Source organism: Mus caroli, chromosome X (genome assembly GCF_900094665.2).
Source record: "Mus caroli chromosome X, CAROLI_EIJ_v1.1, whole genome shotgun sequence".
In the NCBI taxonomy this organism is placed as follows: Eukaryota; Metazoa; Chordata; class Mammalia; order Rodentia; family Muridae; genus Mus; species Mus caroli.
In genome coordinates, this window is record NC_034589.1 from 105,322,896 (window position 1) to 105,345,003 (window position 22,108).

Below are 22,108 nucleotides of genomic sequence, written 5' to 3' on the forward strand. Positions count from 1 at the left end.
TTGTATACTCATTTTATATGAAATTATCTCACTAATTTGTTCATTATTTAATTTTAATTTAGGGATGCTATTGGGCACATGAAACTAGTTTAATATGTGGTAACATCAAATAAATTATGACTGAATTATTCAGCACAAAGTTTCTGAATATATTCTGGAGTCAAGCTACAGGTGTTTAGATTCCAGATTATAATTATAATGACCAGTTCTGTGACTTTGTGCACAATTGTGTCTCAGAGTTTATGTAGCTTTATCTGCAAATGTAGATGGTAGTTCTAAAAAATTATTTTATAAATAATACCTGATATGAAATCATTAATGTTAGGGTTTTTTTTTATGGTACTAAATAAATGTTTGCTAATTTTGCTGTTTCTTTCTGTCCACCTTTTCTTCCTTTCACATTTTTACCTCCTTTTCTTTCTCCTCCTCCTCCTCCTCCTTCCTCCTCCTTATTGTTGTCATTTTTGTTAGTGTTACATAAAGTTATTCACCCTGCATAATCTACAGCAGTGGTTCTCAACTTTTCAGGTGCTGCAACCCTTTTTTTTAAAATATTTTTTATTAGGTATTTTCCTCATTTACATTTCCAGTGCTATCCCAAAAGTCCCCCATACCTTCCCCCCACCACTCCCCTACCCACCCACTCCCACTTTTGGGCCCTGGCATTCCCCTGTACTGGGGCATATAAAGTTTGCATGTCCAATGGGCCTCTCTTTCCAGTGATGGCCGACTAGGCCATCTTTTGATACATATGGAGCTAGAGTCAAGAGCTCCAGGGTACTGGTTAGTTCATAATGTTGTTGCACCTATAGGGTTGCAGATCCCTTTAGCTCCTTGGGTACTTTCTCTAGCTCCTCTATTGGGGACCCTGTGATCCATCCAATAGCTGACTGTGAGCATCCACTTCTGTGTTTGCTAGGCCCCGGCATAGTCTCACAAGAGACTAGCAAGATTTTGCTGAAAGGACCCAGATATAGCTGCAACCGTTTAAAACAGTTTCTTACATTGACGTTACCCCAACCATTATTTTAGTTGCTACTTCATAACTGTTACTTTGGTACTGTTATGAATTGTAGTGTAAATATCTGATCTGCAGGATATCTGATATGTGACAATTGTGAAAGGTTGTGACCCACGTTTTGTATCCACTGATTTAGCATACTCTCTTCTTGGTTTTAACCTTCTCATGCTAGTCTTTTTCTCAGAATTCTATCAGGTAAATCTCAGACTATCCAATTGATAATCAAGGACCCCTCCTGGGGTTTAGTACCCATCCTTAATGCTAGCTCTCCATTTATTTATTAATTTTTTGCATTCATTTTACTTCACTTCATGCAGTCATATCCTCTGTTGTTTGCTAAGAACATCAGATTGTATGAATGAAGAGGAAATGAAGCAAGCCATAGTAAAACTTACAATGGCAAAAATAAAAGGAAACTTTAATAGTTGATATTTGATTATAGCTTTATTACTGTAAAACACTAATACATAAATGAAACCTATTCATACATTAATGTGTGTGTGTGTGTGTGTTGCCACACACTTATAATTTCAGGCTTAAAAATTTGTTTGGAGATTGCTTATGACCTGTTGCTCTCTCATCAAAAAAATGAAGTTTCCCTGGAGTGGTCAAAATATGTACACAACATAAACATACCTATATATTTATATATTTATACCTATATATTTTTGAGATAGAAAATCAAGTAAAAATAGGCAAATAAGTTTTAAAAAATCCTAGAGAAGATGTTATGTGCTAAATCTAGTTTGTAGAATAATACACAAATAAAATTCTTCAAAAAGGAATTTGTGAAGTAGGACCCTCTAAGTAAAAAGTAATAAAACCTGAGCAAAGGAGCAGAGGTGAAAAAAACCACATATGTTTGGCACATTGTGAAACATTATACCCTTAGCTGTATAAATGCAAGGGAAGATTAGTTAGAGAATTTTTGTGGATATATTTATGCTTTTTATCTCTAAGAATAGAAGTTGTAGAGAAGTCTACTTTTAACCTTTAATATAGTGTTCTAACTTTTCAACTCTTTAGTCAAAAGAGAAAAAAAAAACTATTGTTGGTCTTATCTATAAATCATTATGTAGATCACCTTTCTTTCATGTTTGACTATTTTCACACTTTATGGAAAAGAAATTAAAGCAGTCTTTTAATTTTGTGATAAGTAAAAGGTTAAGCATTTTTTTTATGTGACAGAAACATTTTGTTTATTTTCATTGTATTATGAATAATAAAGCATAAGTGAAGGACTGGCAGGATGGCTCAGTAATTTACTCGCCAGCCAGCCAATGTAGTCAAAATGTTGAGCTCCTATTTGAGTTAGAATTGCTGGCTCAAAAAAAAAAAAAATGAAGTGACGTCAGCTTCTGTCATCTACACCTCCCTACATAGGTGAGTGCACATGCACATACATATACCACATGCACAAACATACCCATACATGCATTTATTAAAAAATACATGAAAAGTGAATATATAAATTAGTGTTGTATTGGTTGTGGTGTAAGAATTACACACCTGGAAAAAGCATGCATAGTGTTTGTGAGTGTGTATGCACGTGCATGCATGCATGTGTAGACAACTGGCAAATATTGTACATACTGCCATTATTAAGGAGATATAGCATAAATGTGCAAATAATAATGAAATATACAGTTATTATTTACAGTAAATACATATACCCAACTAATACTGGAGGAATATTTTCCTTGACCTAATGAAACCAACTATACTAATAATGAATGACTATAATGTTATCATGAATTTTAGTGATCTCTTGATCTAATTAATGAGCAAAAATTGAAATAATAAATAGGTGAGATGAAAATTTACTCAATAATACTGTGAATCAGAAAAATTTAAAATTCATAATAATGCTTCACTTTTTGCTATTAATAATAGAAATGTTACATTTCAAAGTTAAATTTTTCATTAATATTGATCATGTTCATAAATCTAAACAACAAATCAATAAAGATTTAATTTATTACACTTCTTAATTCTATATAAATACTTTTATGGGTGTATTAAAGCTACCTACATGATAGACTTGGAGAGGAATGTAGTATAACATACCATTATATTAGTATAATAGATGAAAATTTGTTTGTTCTGTTTTTTAATGTTTGTTTCATTTAATCTATTTTTTGTCTTTTTAATTTTTTTATTTCACTTTACATCCAACTCACAGCCTCCATCCCTCCTCTCCTCCAAGTTCCATCTTCTCAGTGCCCTCTCCCCTTCTCCCCTTCTTCCCTTCTTCCCTCCTTTGTGTGCCACCCCAACCTGGAACATCTAGTCCCAGCAGGTCTAAACATGTCCTGTTCAACTGAGGCCCATACAGGCAGTCCAAGTAGGGAAGAAGGGTATCCAGTGGTAGGGAACAGAGACCGAGACAGCCCCTGTTCTACATGTTAGAGGACCCACATGAATATCAAGCTGCACATTTTCTACAAATGTGTAGGGGACCTAGGTCCAGTCTCTATATGCTCCCTGGTTGGTTGACAAGTCTCTCTGAGCCTCCATGGTCCCAGGTTAGTTGACTCTGTGTCTTCTTATGGTATTCTTGATCCCTCCAACTTGTTTACTTCTTTCCCCTACTCTTCCACAAGACTCCCCGAGCTCTGCCTGATGCTGAGCTGTGGGTCTCTTCATCTGTCTCCATTTGCTTCTGGATGAAGACTGTCAGAAAACAGATATGCTAGGTTCCTGTCTGCAAGTATAGCAGAGTATTACTAATAGTGTCAGCTGTTTGGCTCTCTCACATGGAATGGGTCTCAAGTTGGTTGGTAGTTCCCACAATGTCTGCTCCATCTTTATCCCTGGATATCTTGTAGGCAAGACACATTTTGGGTTGAAGGTTTTATGGGTGAATTGATGTCCTCCCCCTTTTCTGGAAATTATCTTAAAACAAGAAATAGCAGCTAAAACAATAAGGAAGTGATAAGCTTTGTTAATATTATTATCTTTGTTTTTGTATGATGTATTTAATTACATTTATTTTGTGTGTGTGAATGTGTGTATGTAGGTTCATGTGTACACAGATGGATGGCACATGTTTGTGTTTGCATGAGAATGCCAGAGAACAACCTCAGGTGTCATTCCTCAAGTGACACCCCCATTTTGTTTGGGACAAGGTCTCTCATAGGCCTGTAGTTTATTCCCAGAGAACCACCTGTCTCTGCCTCCCCAGATCTTGGATGTTAAGATCATGCCACACACCCATATTTTATTTTTATGTGTATTCTGAGGCCAGAATTCAAGCCCTTGTGTTTGCAAGGACAGTATTGTGCTGACTGAACTATCTTCTTAGACCCTGAGTTTTTTTATTTTTAATAATTTAAGAAATTGTTTGTAGAACTTACCATTTGACAGTTTGCCTCTAGCTAGCCAATAAAAGTCTACTTTAGAAGTTGCTAGGAAGTTATTAGTTTCATTGATTAAATAAGAATCTGTAACCAGTACTGGGTGTTACTAAGTATATTAAGGTGTTAAACATTCGTCATACACAAGTAATCGGCATAGAGAAGAAGCAATTTTAACAATTATGCTGTCAGTTTTTCTGCCTGGAGGCAAAGAACTGTGTGTTGAATGTTTAATGTTGGTTATTTGTGACATTGATTAGCATCTCTTTCTGGGAAACTTCTAGTTCTTATAAAATAAATGAACCACCAAATTTTATGGAAGTTAGAAATATCAAGCAAGTTAACAAATGAAGAGGAAATGAAGAATGTAGGATAGAGGGGATTGGTGGTATATGGGTATGATGGCAAAGAATCTATCTCAGTAGTAACCCTGAAACAATTATCTCCAAGTATATTATTTATTATTGTTTAATAAGAACCTTGGTGGCTTACAACTATTTATTAATTTATTACTTAGAGCTCAGTATGACTCTTAGTAGGATAATCTCAAAGTGTGTTAAGATAATTTTGCCTTGTTTACTCAGAATGTTGGGAAAATCAAATTCCTTGGGATTACAAAGATTAGAGTACTTTTTTCTTGTTGCTTGTCAGTTGAAACCACTACCAGATACTGAAGGATGCACACATTATTTGCCTCATAGCATCCTTCCTTTATCTTCAAAGGCAACAATAACTCATGTTTCTCCTATTTTTGAGTATCTTCGGAGTCTTTTTCAATTCATGGAAATTCATTGAACTATTTTTTCTGTCTCCTAATACTGTGTTTAAAGGCCTGTGCTAATTGTCCTGCAATAGAATATAATCTTTACATTTTAATGTCAGCTGATCTGTACCCTTAATTCTATTAGCACTCCATGGTCACTTACTCTTTTCATTGTTCCTATTGTGAACATCTATAGCAGCCTCAGTCTACTGGGAAAAGATGCTTCATTGATCAGGGGTGAGAACTATGCTTCTCTGTGGGCATAAGTATAGGTATCTAGAGTATAATTAGAAATTTTATCAGTTAATGAAAATGGCAGTAGTGGGCTCTCCTCTAGGGTCTATGATTTTCTCTAGCTGTGGATAAACAGTTGGTTAGATTTATAGCAGCAGACATGAATTCCTTAGTGAACTTAAGTCCAGTTCAACTGCCTTTAGTTAAGCATGAGTGCCACCTTTATAGATTTTGAGGTATCTTGCTGACCTAGTGTAGTTTATAGGCATTATGTATAGATAGAACTGTGCTAAATGTTCTTCTCCTCTGGCAGCTTGCACATCAGCTTCTGGAACTATGAGAGCTAGTCCTCAGCAAGGAGAATTTCAGGCTATTTAAAAGTGGATTCATTCAAGTGTTGTGTTCTAAGTGTGTGGTAGCTTCAGCAATAGGGTCTCACCTTCATGTCCTAGGAGACAACCAAGGGCAATATCAGTAGTCTACACTGTTTTGAGAGTCTCTTGAACTGCCCTGGAAACAGCTCAAAGAGTTTTCCCAAGCCTGTTGTATATGGCTCTTGGGGGCAGTATTATTACCCCATGTGGCATAGTCCTTTTTAAAATTATATAATTACATTATTATTTCAAAAAGTAAGATAAATAATTTCAAATATATGCTTATGTGTATACACATATATTTCATATTTTTAAAGTAAACATATAAAAGTCTTCTTATGTGTTTACAGGCATCCTGACTGTTACTTATCTCTTTTCCCACTCTGTATAATTCTCCCCACCAAGTTAAAGTCCCTGCCTAGTTTTTTCTACTTCCCTTTTCATAGCACTTTGTCCCACTATACTCCTCTATAAAGTTTATTATTTTTTACTTTACTATAGTTCCTTTCTACTTTTTGTTTTTTATAATTGCTTCAGATTATATACTCATATCTAAAGATTGAGAGCTAGTTTCTACAAATAAAAGCGAACATGTGGACATTCCTCTTCTTGATCTGGGTCAACTCACTCAGTCCTGTATTTTCTAGTTCTGTCCACTTACCTGAAAATTAGCTGATTTCATTTTTCTTTACAGTCAGATAGCATTCTGTTTTGTATATTACCACATTTTCATTTATCTATTCACAATCTGAAAAACATTTAGGCTGTTTCCATTAACTAGCTATTATTAACAGGGTGGCAATAAATATGGCTAGGCATAGGATATTAAGTTCTTTAGGTATATGCCAAAGTGTAGTATAGCTGATTTACATCATGGTAGATCTCCTTTGAGCTTGTTTGAGCTTTCCACAGTGTTTTCCTAGTAGCTGCACAAGTTTACAGTTCCACCAACAGTAATGGCTCCTCTTTCTCTGTGTTCTCTCCAGCATTTGGTGTCAGTTGTTTTATAAACAATATTTTCATTAATTCTTTGAGAATTTCATAAAATTCATTTTGATTGTATTTAACCTCTTTTCTTAATCCACATTCCCTATCTCCTAATCTGACTTTTTTTTTAAAAATTAGAAAATTAAAACCATTACATGAAGAGCTATTGCTGGCAATTATGTATCAATTTCTGTTATTTGATTGTTTTAGTATAATTCTTTTTTGATTGTTAATAATCATTTTCTTTCTATATTATTTAAGCAGAACAGAATTATTGGCTTTTCTCCTAGCTCCCTGGCCTGTCTAGTCTCAGGTTCTGGCTACCTAACAAGTGTCAGTTATGGCTACCATTCTATGGAGGGCACTTTAAACCCAATCAGATATTGGTTGGTTAGTCCCACAAGATTTTTGCTTCTTTTGTACTATCACATCTTGCAGGCAGTTAACCATTGTAGATCCAAGAGTTGATAACCAGGTTAGTGTTTTTTTTTTTTTCTTTTTCCTTTTGTAGTATACACTGTACCTTCTAGTACTTTGAATACTAGTTCAATGAATTGTGTAGGTGTGGTCTTCTACAGTAGTGCATTATTACCATCAGTTTGTAAAGAACAACCAGTAGGGTTAGAAATATATGGGATTGTTTGGGGTCCCCATTGGTGCCTCTTTTGCCAATATCTTAAATAGTTTAAAGCAATTTCTAGAACATGAACCTTCATTTTTAGAGGTTCTTTGACTCAGTATCTCATAATGCATTGTCAAGACCTTTCCCTCTTTTAAATATACATTTTATTTATTTTTATTCTTTTCTCATATATTTCATCCACAGTTTCCTTTTACTACACTCCTCTCAATACCTCCCTTCAAATTCACTCTCCCCCAGATCTACTCCTCTTTCATTTCTCTTCAGAAAACAAAACAAAACAAAACAAAACAAAACAAAACAAAACAAACAAAACAAAACAAAACAAAACAAAACAAAACAAAACAAAACAAAACAAAACAAAACAGGCCTACCAGGGATATTAATCAAACATGGAATAATAAGTTATAGTACCAGAAGGCACAAATCCTTATATTAAGGCTGGATGAGGTAAAACAGTAGGAGGAAAAGGGTCCTAAGCATAGGCAAAAGAGTCAGAGACACCAAACCCACTGTTAGATGTTCCACAAGAATATCAAACAGAGTATCTATGTAGAGGACAAAGCTCAGACTCATACAGGGTCTATGTTTGTCTCTTCAGTTTCTGTGGGTCCTTATGAGCTCTGCTTAGTTGATTCTGTGGGCCATGTTCTTGTGATGCCCTTGAACTCTATGGCTCCTAGAGTTTATCCTTCCCCTCTTCTATGGGGTTCCCCTGGTTCAAGATGTGTGTCTCTGCATCTGTTCAAATCAGCTGCTGATGACAATTGGGCTAGGCACCAATCTATTAGTATATCAGAATATCATTAGGAATAATTTCATTGACTTTCTTTTCAGTTGTGTTTGTTTCTACCCAGAGTCTCTGAGATGTCCTGTCTCTGGTTTTTGGTAATCCAAGCAGTGTGAGGCATGGGATATGGGATCCCTCTTGTTGAGTTAGAATAGAGTCAGAACAGTCATTAGTTGGCCACTCCCACGAGTTCTGCAACATTATTACCCCAGCATATGTTGCAGGCACAAAAGATAGTAGGTTGCAGGTTTTGTGGCTAGGTTGATAGCCCAGTTCCACTGCTAGGAACATTGCTGGTTACAGAATATGTCCAGTTCAGACTCTATAGTCTCCAGTACTAGGAGACTTTGTTAGGTCCACTCTTGTGGGTTCCAGGGAATTTCCACTGTACTAAGTTCCTACATCACCTCCCATGTGCTTCCCAATTCATTGTCTCCCAGTATTATCTAACTCTTTTTCTCCCATACCATCACATGATGCTTACTGTTCCAATCCCCACCTGGCCCCAGTCTACCCATAAAATCTATTTCCCCTTCCCAGGGAGATCCATATGTCCCTCCTTGAGCCTTCCTTGTTAATTAGCCTCTCTCTGTTTGTGGACTATAGCATGATTATCATTTACTTAAAAGCTAATGTCCACACATACCATGTTTGCCTTTCTGGTTCAGGGATACCTCAATCAGAATGATATTTCCTATGTTTACCCATTTGCCTTCTAACTTCTTGATATTGTTTGTAGCAGCTGAGTAATACTCCATTGTGTAAATGTACCACATTTTCTTTATCCATTCTTTGGTTGAGAGACATCTAGGTTGTTTCCAGTTTCTGGATATTATAAATAAAGGTGCAATGAACCAAATTAAACAAGTATGCTTGTGGTAAGGTAGAGTGTCCTTTGGATATATACCCAGGAATGGTAGAGCAGGGTCTTGAGATATATTAGTTCCAAGTTTTCTGTGGAATTGCCATGTTTTCCATAATGGCTGTAGAAGATTGCATTACAACCAGCAAAAAGAGGAGTGTTCTCCTTGTTCTACATTCTCTCTTTGCCAGCATGAATTGTCAGTTGTATTTTTGATCTTAACCTTTCTGACAGATGGAAGACAGGATCATAAAGTAGTTTTGATTTGAATTTCCCTGATGGCAAAGAATGTTGGATATTTCTTTAAGTGTTTCTGAGACATTTGATTTTCCTTTGGTGAGTATTCTCTATTTAGAGCTGTACCCCATTTTAATTGGATTATTTGCTTTGTTGATGTCTAGTTTCTTAAGTTCTTTATATATTTTGGATATTAGCCCTTTGTCAGATGGGAATTGGTGAAAATATTTTCCCATTCTCTAGTCTGCTATTTTATCCTGTTGACATTTCTTTTGCTTCCTCCCTTCCTCCATCCAACCAGGAAGTCCCTCTTACTCGCCCAGTGATTGGCTCCTTTATTCATTAGGGAATTGGTTCATAAGAAATAACCTGAGTATGCTCATTATCCACAGCCCCTCCTAGGAGAGTGGAATTACCATCAAAATACAAACAGCACCAGGCCTATCCACAACCTTTCCCCCTTTCTGTTCTAATAAAAACCAAAACCTTTCTCTCAAGTATAAATAGAGAACAACTATTACCATTTTGTAATTTATAAGATATGAGATAGACCTAACACCCAGCCCATCATTTGTGTCATTAGGATAGAACACTGTCCTCTATCCTAACTTAAAGGACTTAGAAATTTACACCTGACTATGTCCTGGCTTTAGATTGTATGCCATCTGAAAACCATCCTCTCAAATCTGTTCTCTCAAAGTAAATAGCCTATGTTGGCTAAGAGACTATAAGTAGTTTTTCAGCCCCATCAGAAATCTGAGAATGACCAACATTAACTGAAAATATATAGGAAGCCTAATACAGCTTCCAGAACTGAGACAAATTGTAGAGACAGTTGCCTACCTATGCAGCTCCAGTAAGTAATTAAGATGGAGCATTTCTTCAGCTTTCTGGCCCAGGATCATATGCCAGACTTTGAGAAACAGGAAATTAAGGACTAGCCTATTCTGTCTTGGCAAAAATAAGCTGTCCTAACCTGTAAATTGTGTCCTTTTTCTGGACAGTACAAATCTGCAGGAGAGATTGACAACTTTTTTCCCAGTGGTGATCTAGCCACAAATGCACAGCCTCACCTGGAGGGAAGATGCTCAGTTGCTTCTTTGAATCCATGAATGGGAAGCTGTTAGGAGCAGATTTGTCTCAATGAGTGAATAAATAACATTAAATATCACATTCTGTGTCTTTCTGACATTTTTGAAAACCAACTATGTAAAGTAATCTTGACTACTCTCATCTATTTCTAATTAAAATATCTGAAAATACCCTAACAATAAACTCAGAGCTATGAATGTGCTATTTGGAGCTTAAATTACAGGCTTGAACATCTCAGATCAATTTGTAATAACAGTTATAGAAGGACTGGTTTTAACCCCTGTACTTTTAACATTTGTGTACTAATAAAAGAAATTTATACCAATGAAAACCTTGATTTTTACATCAAAATAAATTCTGTACCAAAATAAGAAATTATGACTTCAACTTAGTAACAATTAAAAAGATTTCTACCAAATGAGATTATGGCTATGCAATCAATTCTAGCTATCTCCCTCTGTTTCAATTATGACCATTTCTACATTCCTTTGAATGACAACCTATAATAGCTACCTCCAGCCCCAAAGCCCAAGGAACTGGGGGGACACCACTCTTCATAACTTCTTCAAGCTGAATATGGGTGTTGAGATATTTTTGAAGTGTGTGTGGGGGGGGAAGGGTAGGGAAAATAGCAGAGTTAGTTGGCCTTGAGAAGGCCACACCAATGATTAATTTAGTCTCTGATGTCTATGTCCTGACTGGATCTGGCTGAAAGTCCAAGACATCTGGAGTTCAAGCAGGTCACTTCAGTATATCTGATAGTGAGATTCACTAAGGTTGTATATTCTGTAATATACAAATTTCAAAACAAAATTTTAGTATCATCAAGATAACTTTTTTTGTTTGATCCTCTGGAATCTATTTCTTTGGTGATCTCCCTCTATAAAATCTGATCCATATTACTCTGGAAGCTATAAAGACACTAATCACCTTTTTAAAAAACACAAAATCAAAACCTTTCTCCCAAATATATAATTATGTCCCATAAGACTGGGTATGTTGTAGATTCATTTTCATTGAATTCTGAGACGTCTTTAGTTTATTTTTTTCTTCCTTGATCCAATAGTGATTCAGCTTCCATGAGTTTGTAGGCTTTCTGTTGTCTCTGTTACTGTATCTTAGCTTTTTAAAAATTTCATTTATTTATTTATTTTTAATTTTTTATTGGTTATTTTATTAGTTTACATTTCAAATGTTTTCCCCCTTCCCAGTTTCCCTTCTGCAACCCTCCTATCCTTCCCCCCTTCACCTGGTTCTCTGAGGGTGTTCCTCCACCCACCCACCCCCTACCACATCACTACCCTAACATTCCCCTACATTAGGGCTTCGGGCCTTCACAGGACCAAGGGCCTTCCTTCCCATTGATGGCAGATAAGGCCATGCTCTGCTACATATGCAGCTGGAACCATGGGTCCCTCCATGTATATTCTTTGGTTGATGGTTTATTCTCTGGGAGCTCAGGGGTTTCTGATTGATTGATAGTGTTGTTCTTTCTATGGGATTGCAAGCCCCTTCAGCTCCTCCAGTCCTTTCCCTAACTCCTCCATCGGGGTTCTTGTGCTCAGTCCAATGGTTAGCTGCAAATATCCATGTGTGTATTGGTAAGGCTCTGGTGGAACATTTCAGGAGACAGTTATATCAGGCACCTGTCAGCAAGCATTTCTTGGCAGGGCATCCCTAGGTGGGGCAGTCTCTGGATGGCCTTTCCTTCAGTCTCTGCTCTATTCTTTCCCTTTATTTCTTTTAGACAGGATAGATTCTGGGTTAAATTTTTTTGGGATGGGTGGGTGGCCCCATCCCTCAACCGGGGACCATGCTTAACCTCTGAATATTGTCTCTACAGGTTCTTTCTCCCATTTGTTGGGTATTTCAGCTAATGTCATCCCTGTTGGGTCCCTGGCATCTGGGCCTTTCTTTTTTTATTACCTGTAGTTCTTAACTATAATTGTTAAACTTGCTATTTTGTTTATATTCCATGGATCTCAAATGCTTTGTACTTTCTGATTGTCTTATACTTATTATTGGCCCAGTGTTATAATTTATCTGCATTGACGCAATATTATAATTTATATCACTTCTTCTTATGCCTTGGTGTTGTCTTCTTGTTGCATTCCCTTATGGAGCATTTTATTCAGATTTTGTTTGACTTACTAAAATTTTCATCTGTAAAATTTCAAATTGATTTTTTCACTGTCTTTTTTATTTCTTCATGCCTATTTTGATTTATTTTAATCAACTAATCTTATTGTTCTTGAATTCATTCAGGAATTTGTTCGTGTGTTCTTATAATAATCATTCTTTTGAATTATAAATGGTTTCTTTTATCTAATGCACTGCCTTGTCATCTATTTTTGTGGAATTGGTAGTCTATGGAGGGATCATGTTGTGTTGACTTTCATGTTTCTTCATTGGGATGTGTACATCTGGGACTAGATTATTAGCTGGATTCTTCTGTTTAAATATTTTAGTGACCCATATTCTTAACATTGAACTCTTTAAAAAATTCTGTTGGGTTAGAGTATTATAGGGCTAAGGTAACCTTGTTCTCTACTGGACTGTAGTTCAGTATCTAAACTTGAATCCAGAATGTTCTTGGCATTTGTCTCCATTTTTAACACAATTTCAAATAGAAGAATACTAGCTTGAAACACATTCACAAATGAAATTTAAGCTGTGTATGAAGATATACTAATTCTAAACCATGCTCTTTGAACTTTAGTGCTTTAGAGGAATAGAGGAATACAGATTCTATCATGTTTATTAAGGTAATAGTTATTAAGTGTATACATTGAAGGGAAATAAACATAGGGTAATTATTCATATTAGATCAAAAGCAAACATAGATAAGACAAAAGTAAAGAGAATGCAGAATCAATCAATTTGAAGGGAGGAGAAAAGATAGTTCCATGTGAAATTCGAATGGTGCATTGTCTACAGCTTAACACCCAACATTCATTTCATTTATTCTCAACTTTCAGCATTTTGACCAGTTCTGGATTTCAACATTAATAACCACCCAATGAAATGAGAAGCTTCTGTGACAAAGGCTGAGAACAGCACTAAGCTATGAGTATAAACATAATCATTTAGAATATAGTTTATGCATGTGTTGATTTAGGAAACATCCATTGAGATTTCTGCCTAAAACCTGTAATCTCTTCAGGTATAGGCTTTTAATCAAGTTTATAGTACCAGAAATGAAGCAAGTACAGATAGAAGAAAATACATGCTAATGCTTTATATCTGGAGAATTTGTGTTGATAGAAAGTTTTATTTTGATATCTACAGATGAGAAAAATAGGTTCCCTAATTTTCTTATACTTTCTTTTTCATATTCCAAATTCTCTTCATAGATTGAAAAATTATCCCCCAATATATCATACTTTATCAATCTGTTTATGTTTTTAATTAATAATTAATATACTTATTTACATCCTATTCCCACCCCATTTCTCCTGAGAGGCTGGGGCTTTCTTGCATATCCCCCCACCCTGGCGTGTCAAGTCTCTTCCAGATTAAATACATCCTTTCCCACCGAGGCCAGATAAGGCAACTCCGTTGGGGAACAGATAACACAGTCAGGCTACAGCTTTAGGGGGAGTCTCCATTCTAACCCACATGGAGACTGAGCTGCACACCTGCTGATTGTATGCTAGGGGGCTCATTCCATCCCATGCGTGTTGTTTGGTTCATGGCTTATTTTCTGAAACCACCAAGGTCCAGGTTAGTTGACTCTGTTGGTCTTCCTGTGGGGTTCCCATCCCCTTCAGGGCTTTCAGTCCTTCCCTCAATTCTTCCATAAGAGTCCCTGACCTCTGCCCAATGTTTGGCTGTGGATATCTGCATCTGTTTCAGTCAGCAACTGGATAGAGCCTCTCAGAGGACAGCCATGCTAGGCTCCTGTCTGTAAACATAACAGTATCACTAATTGTGTCAGGGATTGGTGTTTGCCCATGGAATGGCTTCCAAGTTGGGCCACTTATTAGTTGACCATTTCATTGAGTCTCTGCTCCATCTTTGTTCTTGGATTTCTTTTAGACAGGACAAATTTTGGGTTGAATGTGTTGTGAGTGGATTTGTGACCCCATCTTTCCACTGGGGTTCCTGCTTGGCTAAAAGAGATGACCTCTTCAGTTTCTGTATACCCACTGTTAAACATCTGGGCTAATGTCACCCTCATTGGCTCCTGGAAGCCTCCCCCATTTCAGGTCTCTGGGACTTCCTAAAGATTCTTCCTACCCTCCACACTGGGATGTTGTAGATTTCCATTCATTCTCCTTGCTCTCTCTTCCGTCTTTCCAAACACCTGGACCCCTACTCCTGTTGCCCTCCCCTCTCCCACCTACTTTCCTCCTTCCCTCTGCCTCCTATGACTGTTTTGTTCCTCTTTCTAAGTATGATTCAACAGTCTTGCTTGGGACCTTCTTTCTTGTTTAATTTCTTTGATCTGTGGAGTGTAACATGGGTATTCCATGTTTTATGGCTAATATCTACTTATCAGTGAGTATGTACCATGTATGTCCTTTTGGGTCTGGGTTGCCTCATTCAGGATGATATCTTCTAGTTCCATCCATTTGCCTGTAAATTTTAATCTGCTTATATAAACAAAACTCATTTGTATGAGATAGATCTAAGTTGTATAAGAGGAATTTTAAAGGTGAATTTATACTAAATTGGATTGCTGAAGTGAAAATTTGAATGTGTCACATGATAGATGATATGTTTGTCAGAAGCAACAACTGAAGAGATGTGTACCTGGTTATTTGATTTCCTAGTAGTCCTGAAAATAATAAATTGCATGTAATTGATGTTGAATCCAGGACTAAACAGCTCATAAAATTGTTTCTTAAAAATAAAAGATCCTATACAGGGGAACACCAGGGCCAAGAAGTGGGAGTGGGTGGGTAGGGGAGTGGGGTAGGTTATGGGGGACTTTTGGGATAGCATTGGAAATGTAAATGAAGAAAATACCTAATTAAAAATAAACCAAAGGGGGGAAAAAGAAAGAAAAGATCCCTTATCTCCAGACTTTGAAAGACTAAAAGAGAAATTATTTTTAAACAGATCCTGTCAACATATTTATTAAAGTATTTTGTGGCCAGGTGGTGGTGGCACATGCCTTTAATCCCAGCTCTTGGGAGGCAGAGACAGGCGAATTTCTGAGTTTGAGGCCAGCCTCGTCTACAGAGTGAGTTCCAGGACAGCCAGGGCTACACAGAGAAACCCTGTCTCGAAAAACCAAAAACAAAACAAAAAAACCAAACAAACAAAGTACTTTTTGTTACATGGACGTTATCTATAGAAGTTGAGTTGTTTCCTAAAATGGAGGTCACATGGATCCATTATTTCAACTCTGTGATTGTTTCTGATAGCTGTTTTATGAGGCTCTGGATAACAGTGTATGTATTCATGCTAACTCAAATCACATTTGTGTGATGCTTTTAAGTACCAAAACCCAATTAAGAATCTCTTAGTCTGTGTATGTTTAAATTATCAGTTCTCATAATAGTCTACACAGAATTACTAATGCTTTAACATAGGTGGAAATTAAGTATGCCCTTTTCTGTTTCTTGGATCTGTACCAAATCTATATAAAGTATAACAGATTGTTGGTGTGCCCTATCCCCTTAACAGATAATATATTATCAAAAATTGAATTGGATATACTAGTTCAGTAGAAGAATTAGTAAGTATTAATTATATTTAAATAATTTTGTCACATTCTAAAACTACATCAGTATTCCAATGGCTTAGCATTATTATATTCACTCTCTTTTAGTGATATCTGCCATGGATTATATAACTATTATTAGAAAAATGTCTAAAGAATGAAAGGTGCTTGATGGTAATTTTGCCTCCTTCATATGTTTTTTTTTTTTTTTGGCTAAACGATACTGATATTGGACCTATTCCATTTTTATGATACGCTAGAAAAGTACTGCTTCATTTCTTGTGTCCAAATTCCCACTTTAATTTCAGAATATCAAAAAGATGCCTACCAGATTTGGAAAAGAAAGTGAACAACTTGAGCATGCTATTGATCGTGTTCTTTTCACAATTTCGGAAAGAAGATTCGCACGTAGTCTACATGGCACTATTGAACATCCACCTCATAGCATTCTTACAGCTACCCTTGACCTGGTTAATATTGCCAGCATGATATTAAACATTCTGGAAAGGTAATTCCTAATACCTGATATTTAAAGCCATAACACAAGTCGTATTTTCCCCTTCATTTCTTTACAGAAATCTTAGGTGTGGAATAGATACTACATCCATGTTTCCTTTCAAAGATGTTTACAGACATTTTACTGATGCCATGATATTCTCTGTAGGATGTAAAAAATAGTTACATGGTTCCCTTTAAATCACTATTTTAACCATCTGACTTTTAAAATTTATTCAACAAAAGTAGTATGTTAGAAGATAATTCTCTTTGAGTTCTCTTTAGAGATTAAATTACACTCACACTTTCAAAAAGAGCAGTCTTTTAGACGTTGCACCAAAATTGTAAAGGATAATATCTGGCTTTTTTGTAACAAAATATTCTTTCTTTGTGTACTAATTAAACTATGAACTTTTAATTAACATGAGTTAGTCCTTTTTGTAAAATCCTGTGTTAATAAGAAAGGGCTAGTTAAGTAATACTAGTGATTTATAATTTTGATTAGGTAGTAAATTGTAGTTAAAATATTAGTATGTACATTTCCATACAATTTTTATCAACAACTATAATCAATTATCTGTTTTGTTATAGAAAATTCATGTCACAGATTTCAAGAATGTTTGCTTCCACTAAGTATTATATTTTTTAGATAAGAGAAAGAAGGGAAAATGATAGAAAAGGATATTGTGTTTTGATTAATAATGAGCTAAACTGGGAAGAACTACTTTTCTACAACTTTATATAACATGTTCTTTTGCTGAGTCATTTCTCTTTTGTAACTAATATTTGATTGAAGAACAAACTTATTTACATAAAGAAGAAATAAAGACAAAATTTTCATAGTAGTTCAAAGAAATTTTAAATAATGGTGTAGGAAATTTGACAAAGTCAGCAGTTTCTTTTCTCTTTTTACATTTGAGTTCATTATGAGCAACTATTTACAAAACAGCTGAAAGAAAGCAAATGCCAGAAGCATAGTTCAAAAGACATTCTGCCATAAGCTGAATTTAAGAAGAAAATTTTAGAAAATTTCATTAACTATGAAATAAAGATAGCTGCAATATGGAGAAATAGCAAAAGATCTCCCAAATGCATATAATCTGCTCCATTAACCTATGATAATTCACATTTAGTTTGCCCATTTTGTCGAAGTTGTCTTACTACAGAGTTCACATTATAGAAGCAGTATAAAGTCACTTTTTTACTTTTTAAGTGAATTTCCCATTTTAAGGGCTTATTTACTTTCATCAGTGGAATCGGTGACATTAAAAGGGTCTTGTCTGGTTTTTACCAGTATTTCACAGAAGAAAAAAAGACTTTTACAAAATGACCTCATCTACCAAGCAACATTTTCCAAATGTAGGAAATCATCTTAGTGTTATCTTTATTCTAACTGAAAATATTAATGGTTTTATACGATCATTGATTCTTAGACATTGTCTTCATGACTAGTAACGATGAAATAAGAGATATTCATGTTGAACGATTATATATTTTCCTAAGCCCAAGACTAAATATCCAAAAAGATATTATCTATATATCAAAATCTCTATAAATGGATGCTTCAAAAATTACAGGGATATGTGTTAATCTGAACATATTATAAAACATCTAACTATTTTAAAGCTTCTCTGCTTTAAATTAGGAAATAATTTATTCTCTCAGAAAGTAAATATGCCTTAGAATTTTTATCGAGACATTATCTGACTTATTTTTTTAGATTATAACATTTTCTAATGAATGATTAGGGCTTGGCCCTGGCATGGTGATGCATGCCTTTAATTCCAGCACTGGGGAGACAGAGGCTAACCTGGTCTATCAGATTTCAGGCCTGCTAGGCCAAAATTGGCTTTGTAAAACAAACAAGCAAACAAACAAACAAAACAGTGTTAAGCCCATTGAATTGTATTTACTTTCCAAATATCTAGTGAGATTGTCAGGTAGAGGAATTTAATTATCAAATCCTGGTGGAAGTAATTTCTATGATTTATTATAAATTGTTTTCCCTGTCTATGATTCTAAAACAAAACATGGATGATGTAATTAGAAGGTATTTTTTCATTATTATCTTTTTAAAATGTGATCCATGTTACTTTTGACCTGGCTCAGCCTTTTAAAATCAGTTCAATGAATTAGACCTGATAATTATTTCATCTTTAACAAGGATTTACAACTCATTAATCTTTTTTATAATAGAAACAAAACTTTTTTGAGAACTGAATTTAATTAAGGAGTTTAAATTATGACATGATTATGAACCAAAGAATAAAATTTGGTTCTCTCACTTCTTCCCATGAATAGTTCCTTATCTGTTTTATGAAATGAATAGCCTTTATTAATAATAAATCATTTGAATAATATCAAATGACCAACAGTGTATGAAATATTGATTCTATAAGCATCATAAACCTATAAGATAGTGCATCATTTTAATAATGCATTATTAGTAACAAGATATAGTTTAAAATTTGTTGAAGAAGTTTTGAGTTTTTAAAAGCTGTTTTCATTATGATATCAATTGGAAACTTTAGACTCTTTAGGTGACACGCCATTATGTTATATTTCTATTTGACATTTAAAATGTGAGTAGTTTCACTGATTTGATGTAGGAAAAATTATAAAAATTTATTTTGGGGCAACATAGTAATTGAGGACCACTTATCTAAGCACAACTACCCCAAATTCTACTTTCATGTAAATATAAATTTTCCATGTTTATGGTGAAAATTAAGATGTACAAAAAAATTATGGAGTTGCTTCACTTGTTCAAAAATCTGGGCTCTAAAAATAAATGAGATGAAATGGTTCAAGAATTTTGACCATATTTATCATATCCTGAACAGAGTTACAGTTAATGGACCTTATAGATCCTCACAAAATACTTTTACCGCTTTATAAGCTCAATTATATCTGTAGTTAAGGCATTTAAATAAACTTTATTACAGCTTTTAAGTAAAGAGATAACTTGAGTCTTTGCCCCTGCTACAGTCTTTAGAAGTAGGTCTCAAAAATGGTATTTGTTCAAACACCAGTAATTGTAATATCCTAAAAATTTAGAGGGGATTATAAATTTATTTTTCTTGTTGATTTATAAAGATAACACTTAAATTCACTAGTTAGAAGATATATAAATTCAGCACTATAGTGCTTTGTGTTTTGTACTTCAAAGATAATCTAAAATTATTGTCCATTTTGAAAGATAGCTATTGAAGGCCTTTTGAATACAAGATCTTATATGTGCAAAGGAAACAATCGGCCACTGAATTACACCTCACCTTATTATTCCTATTATTCAAGTGAGGTAGAGAATATTTCCCCCCAAAAGTATTTTTTCTTTTATATTGTCACCTCATGGAGGCCTCCCAATAGCAGAAGGTTAAAAGCTATGTTAGATATAAATAAGCAGACCCAAACTCTTCATTAAGCTATGGTATCTTAATTAACTTAAATTATGTTTTCATTTGTATTCAAAAATGAACACCAAATGCAGTTATTTTTATTTTCACGGTTCAGCTATTTCTGGATAATATAGTTATTTTTTTCTTGACCCTTTCCTCTTTCATTTTCATTATATTGTCATTCATTTGTATAGTAAGTAAGCTAAGAGAAATGAAATATTAAAAGACAACCTACTCAATATATTTCAATAATTTGAATACAGGAATGATTATAACACTGTATTTGTACCATCTTCCCCTTTTTTTTGAGATCATAGCAATATCACATTTATATGTATTTACTTAAATTTCTTAACATGCTTCATATATTATTGTGATGTTCTAGAATATATTTCTTTGCACCTTTTTAACTAAAACTCCCTATATTTTAAATTATAAGTTTCAATTTCCCAAGGAATAAAGATACTGTATTCAAAAAACTCAGATTGATGGAATCTCTTTATTACCCTTCCCTGACAGGCCACCATTTGATTGCATGTCAGAATTTTCCAGTCTGAAAAATCATCTCATTAACCATATCACATTACTGAAACATTTCTCTGAACAGGTAAGACATAGTTTTGTTGTACTGTTTTCCATTCATATATTCCTGTGCTTTTACTTACCATATCCAGTACTTCACTAACACCTGTAAAAAACTCTTTTTTTTTAACCACACCTTATGAGATACAGGCCTATATTTTGTTATAATTAGATAGAAAATTTAGTAGTCACATTGAGTTGTCACCTCAAATCCCTTTTCCATTGTTTGGAATTTACCGTCATTGCTGAATTGTTCTAAATAATGATTGAACTTTCTTGAATCCTTCAAAGATCAGTATTCTCTAGTAAGAATCATAGAAACTTGATAATCTAATATTCAATCATAAATCTCTCTCTCCATGTAATATATAATTGCCTACTATATCTTGCATTATATTAAATAATTCTTTATTTTTATCCAAAAATGAATATGAAATGAAATATTTTTTATTTACAAGGGTCATCTACTAATAGATAATATAGTTATTTATATTTGACCCCTTCCTCCTTTTATTTTTTTACATAATTGATACTTTGTATAGTAACTTAAGAGAAATGAAATATTAAAGGATAACCAACTCAACCTTTATCCTTTTCACAATTATTTTAAACACCAATTGTTATAACTTCTGTTCAAATATATGTATATGCATGTGCCTCTAACAATGTTTTACTCATTTCTCCTTAAATGTTTCATGTTTATTTCACTCAGTGCTAAGGTTTTATCATAATACCTGTTCCACCTAGAATTTACTATCATAGCTTCTCCAGTTATTCAAATATGGTCTCTCTTTTAAGGAATATTTGAATCACTCATTTATTCATTCATGTACTCATTCATTTTATAAATTTTCATTCATCCATCCATCTCTCCAGTAATCTATCAAACAAGTCAACTTCTCTTTTTATAATTCCATTCTCTTTTTATAATTCACATACATTGGGTTTAATATTGAATAAAGATGAAAAGGAAGCAAAGAGGAATTAATTAATTAAAAATTAATTTGTGGAAGATGGACAGTGAATTGGTATACTACGGTTTGTTAGATTATTTTAATTTTATAATAATTTGAACCTATGTAACAATTCTAGGATTCATAAAATAAAAACAACTAATATAGAATTATTTCATTCAACATTTAATAAAATGAGATATTTAAGTAAAATATTCCAATTATAAAGTTTATATGATATATTAACTGAATTTTAAACCTCCCAAGTCCAAATTGTGTTCGATGTTAATTTATGTTAAGACTGTTAGCATAATGTTCATACGTATTCAGTGCTATAAAAAATGTTTATTTGTGAAGTCCACATGATGATCCATTCTTATGGATCCAGCTATTTATCAGACTAAGACAAGAGGAACACGATCTCAGGAGTTCAAAGGCAATTTCAATAACTTGGTGAGATCCTGTGTGTGTGTGTGTGTGTGTGTGTGTGTGTGTGTAGGGGGGTTGAATAGCCTAGAAAGCCTCATGAACAGTGGTATTTTTCCCATATGTATTTATTTGTTTCTTAGAAGTTAGTTAAAAGGTTTGTTACACATGAGAACTTTCAATAATTGTAGCTCATATATACATTATAGTTAATGTTTGGCAAATTC

General features: G+C 34.3%; 1 protein-coding gene across 1 annotated transcript in view; it reads left to right on the forward strand.

The window, feature by feature from the left end:
• LOC110286342 overlaps positions 1–22,108 on the forward strand; it is a 193,464-nt gene that overhangs the window by 53,641 nt on the left and 117,715 nt on the right. The window contains exons 5-6 of the mRNA XM_021152742.2: positions 16,336–16,535; positions 20,440–20,527. Of these exons, the coding sequence (XP_021008401.1) occupies positions 16,336–16,535; positions 20,440–20,527 (288 nt within the window). The remainder of the gene's footprint in view (positions 1–16,335; positions 16,536–20,439; positions 20,528–22,108) is intronic.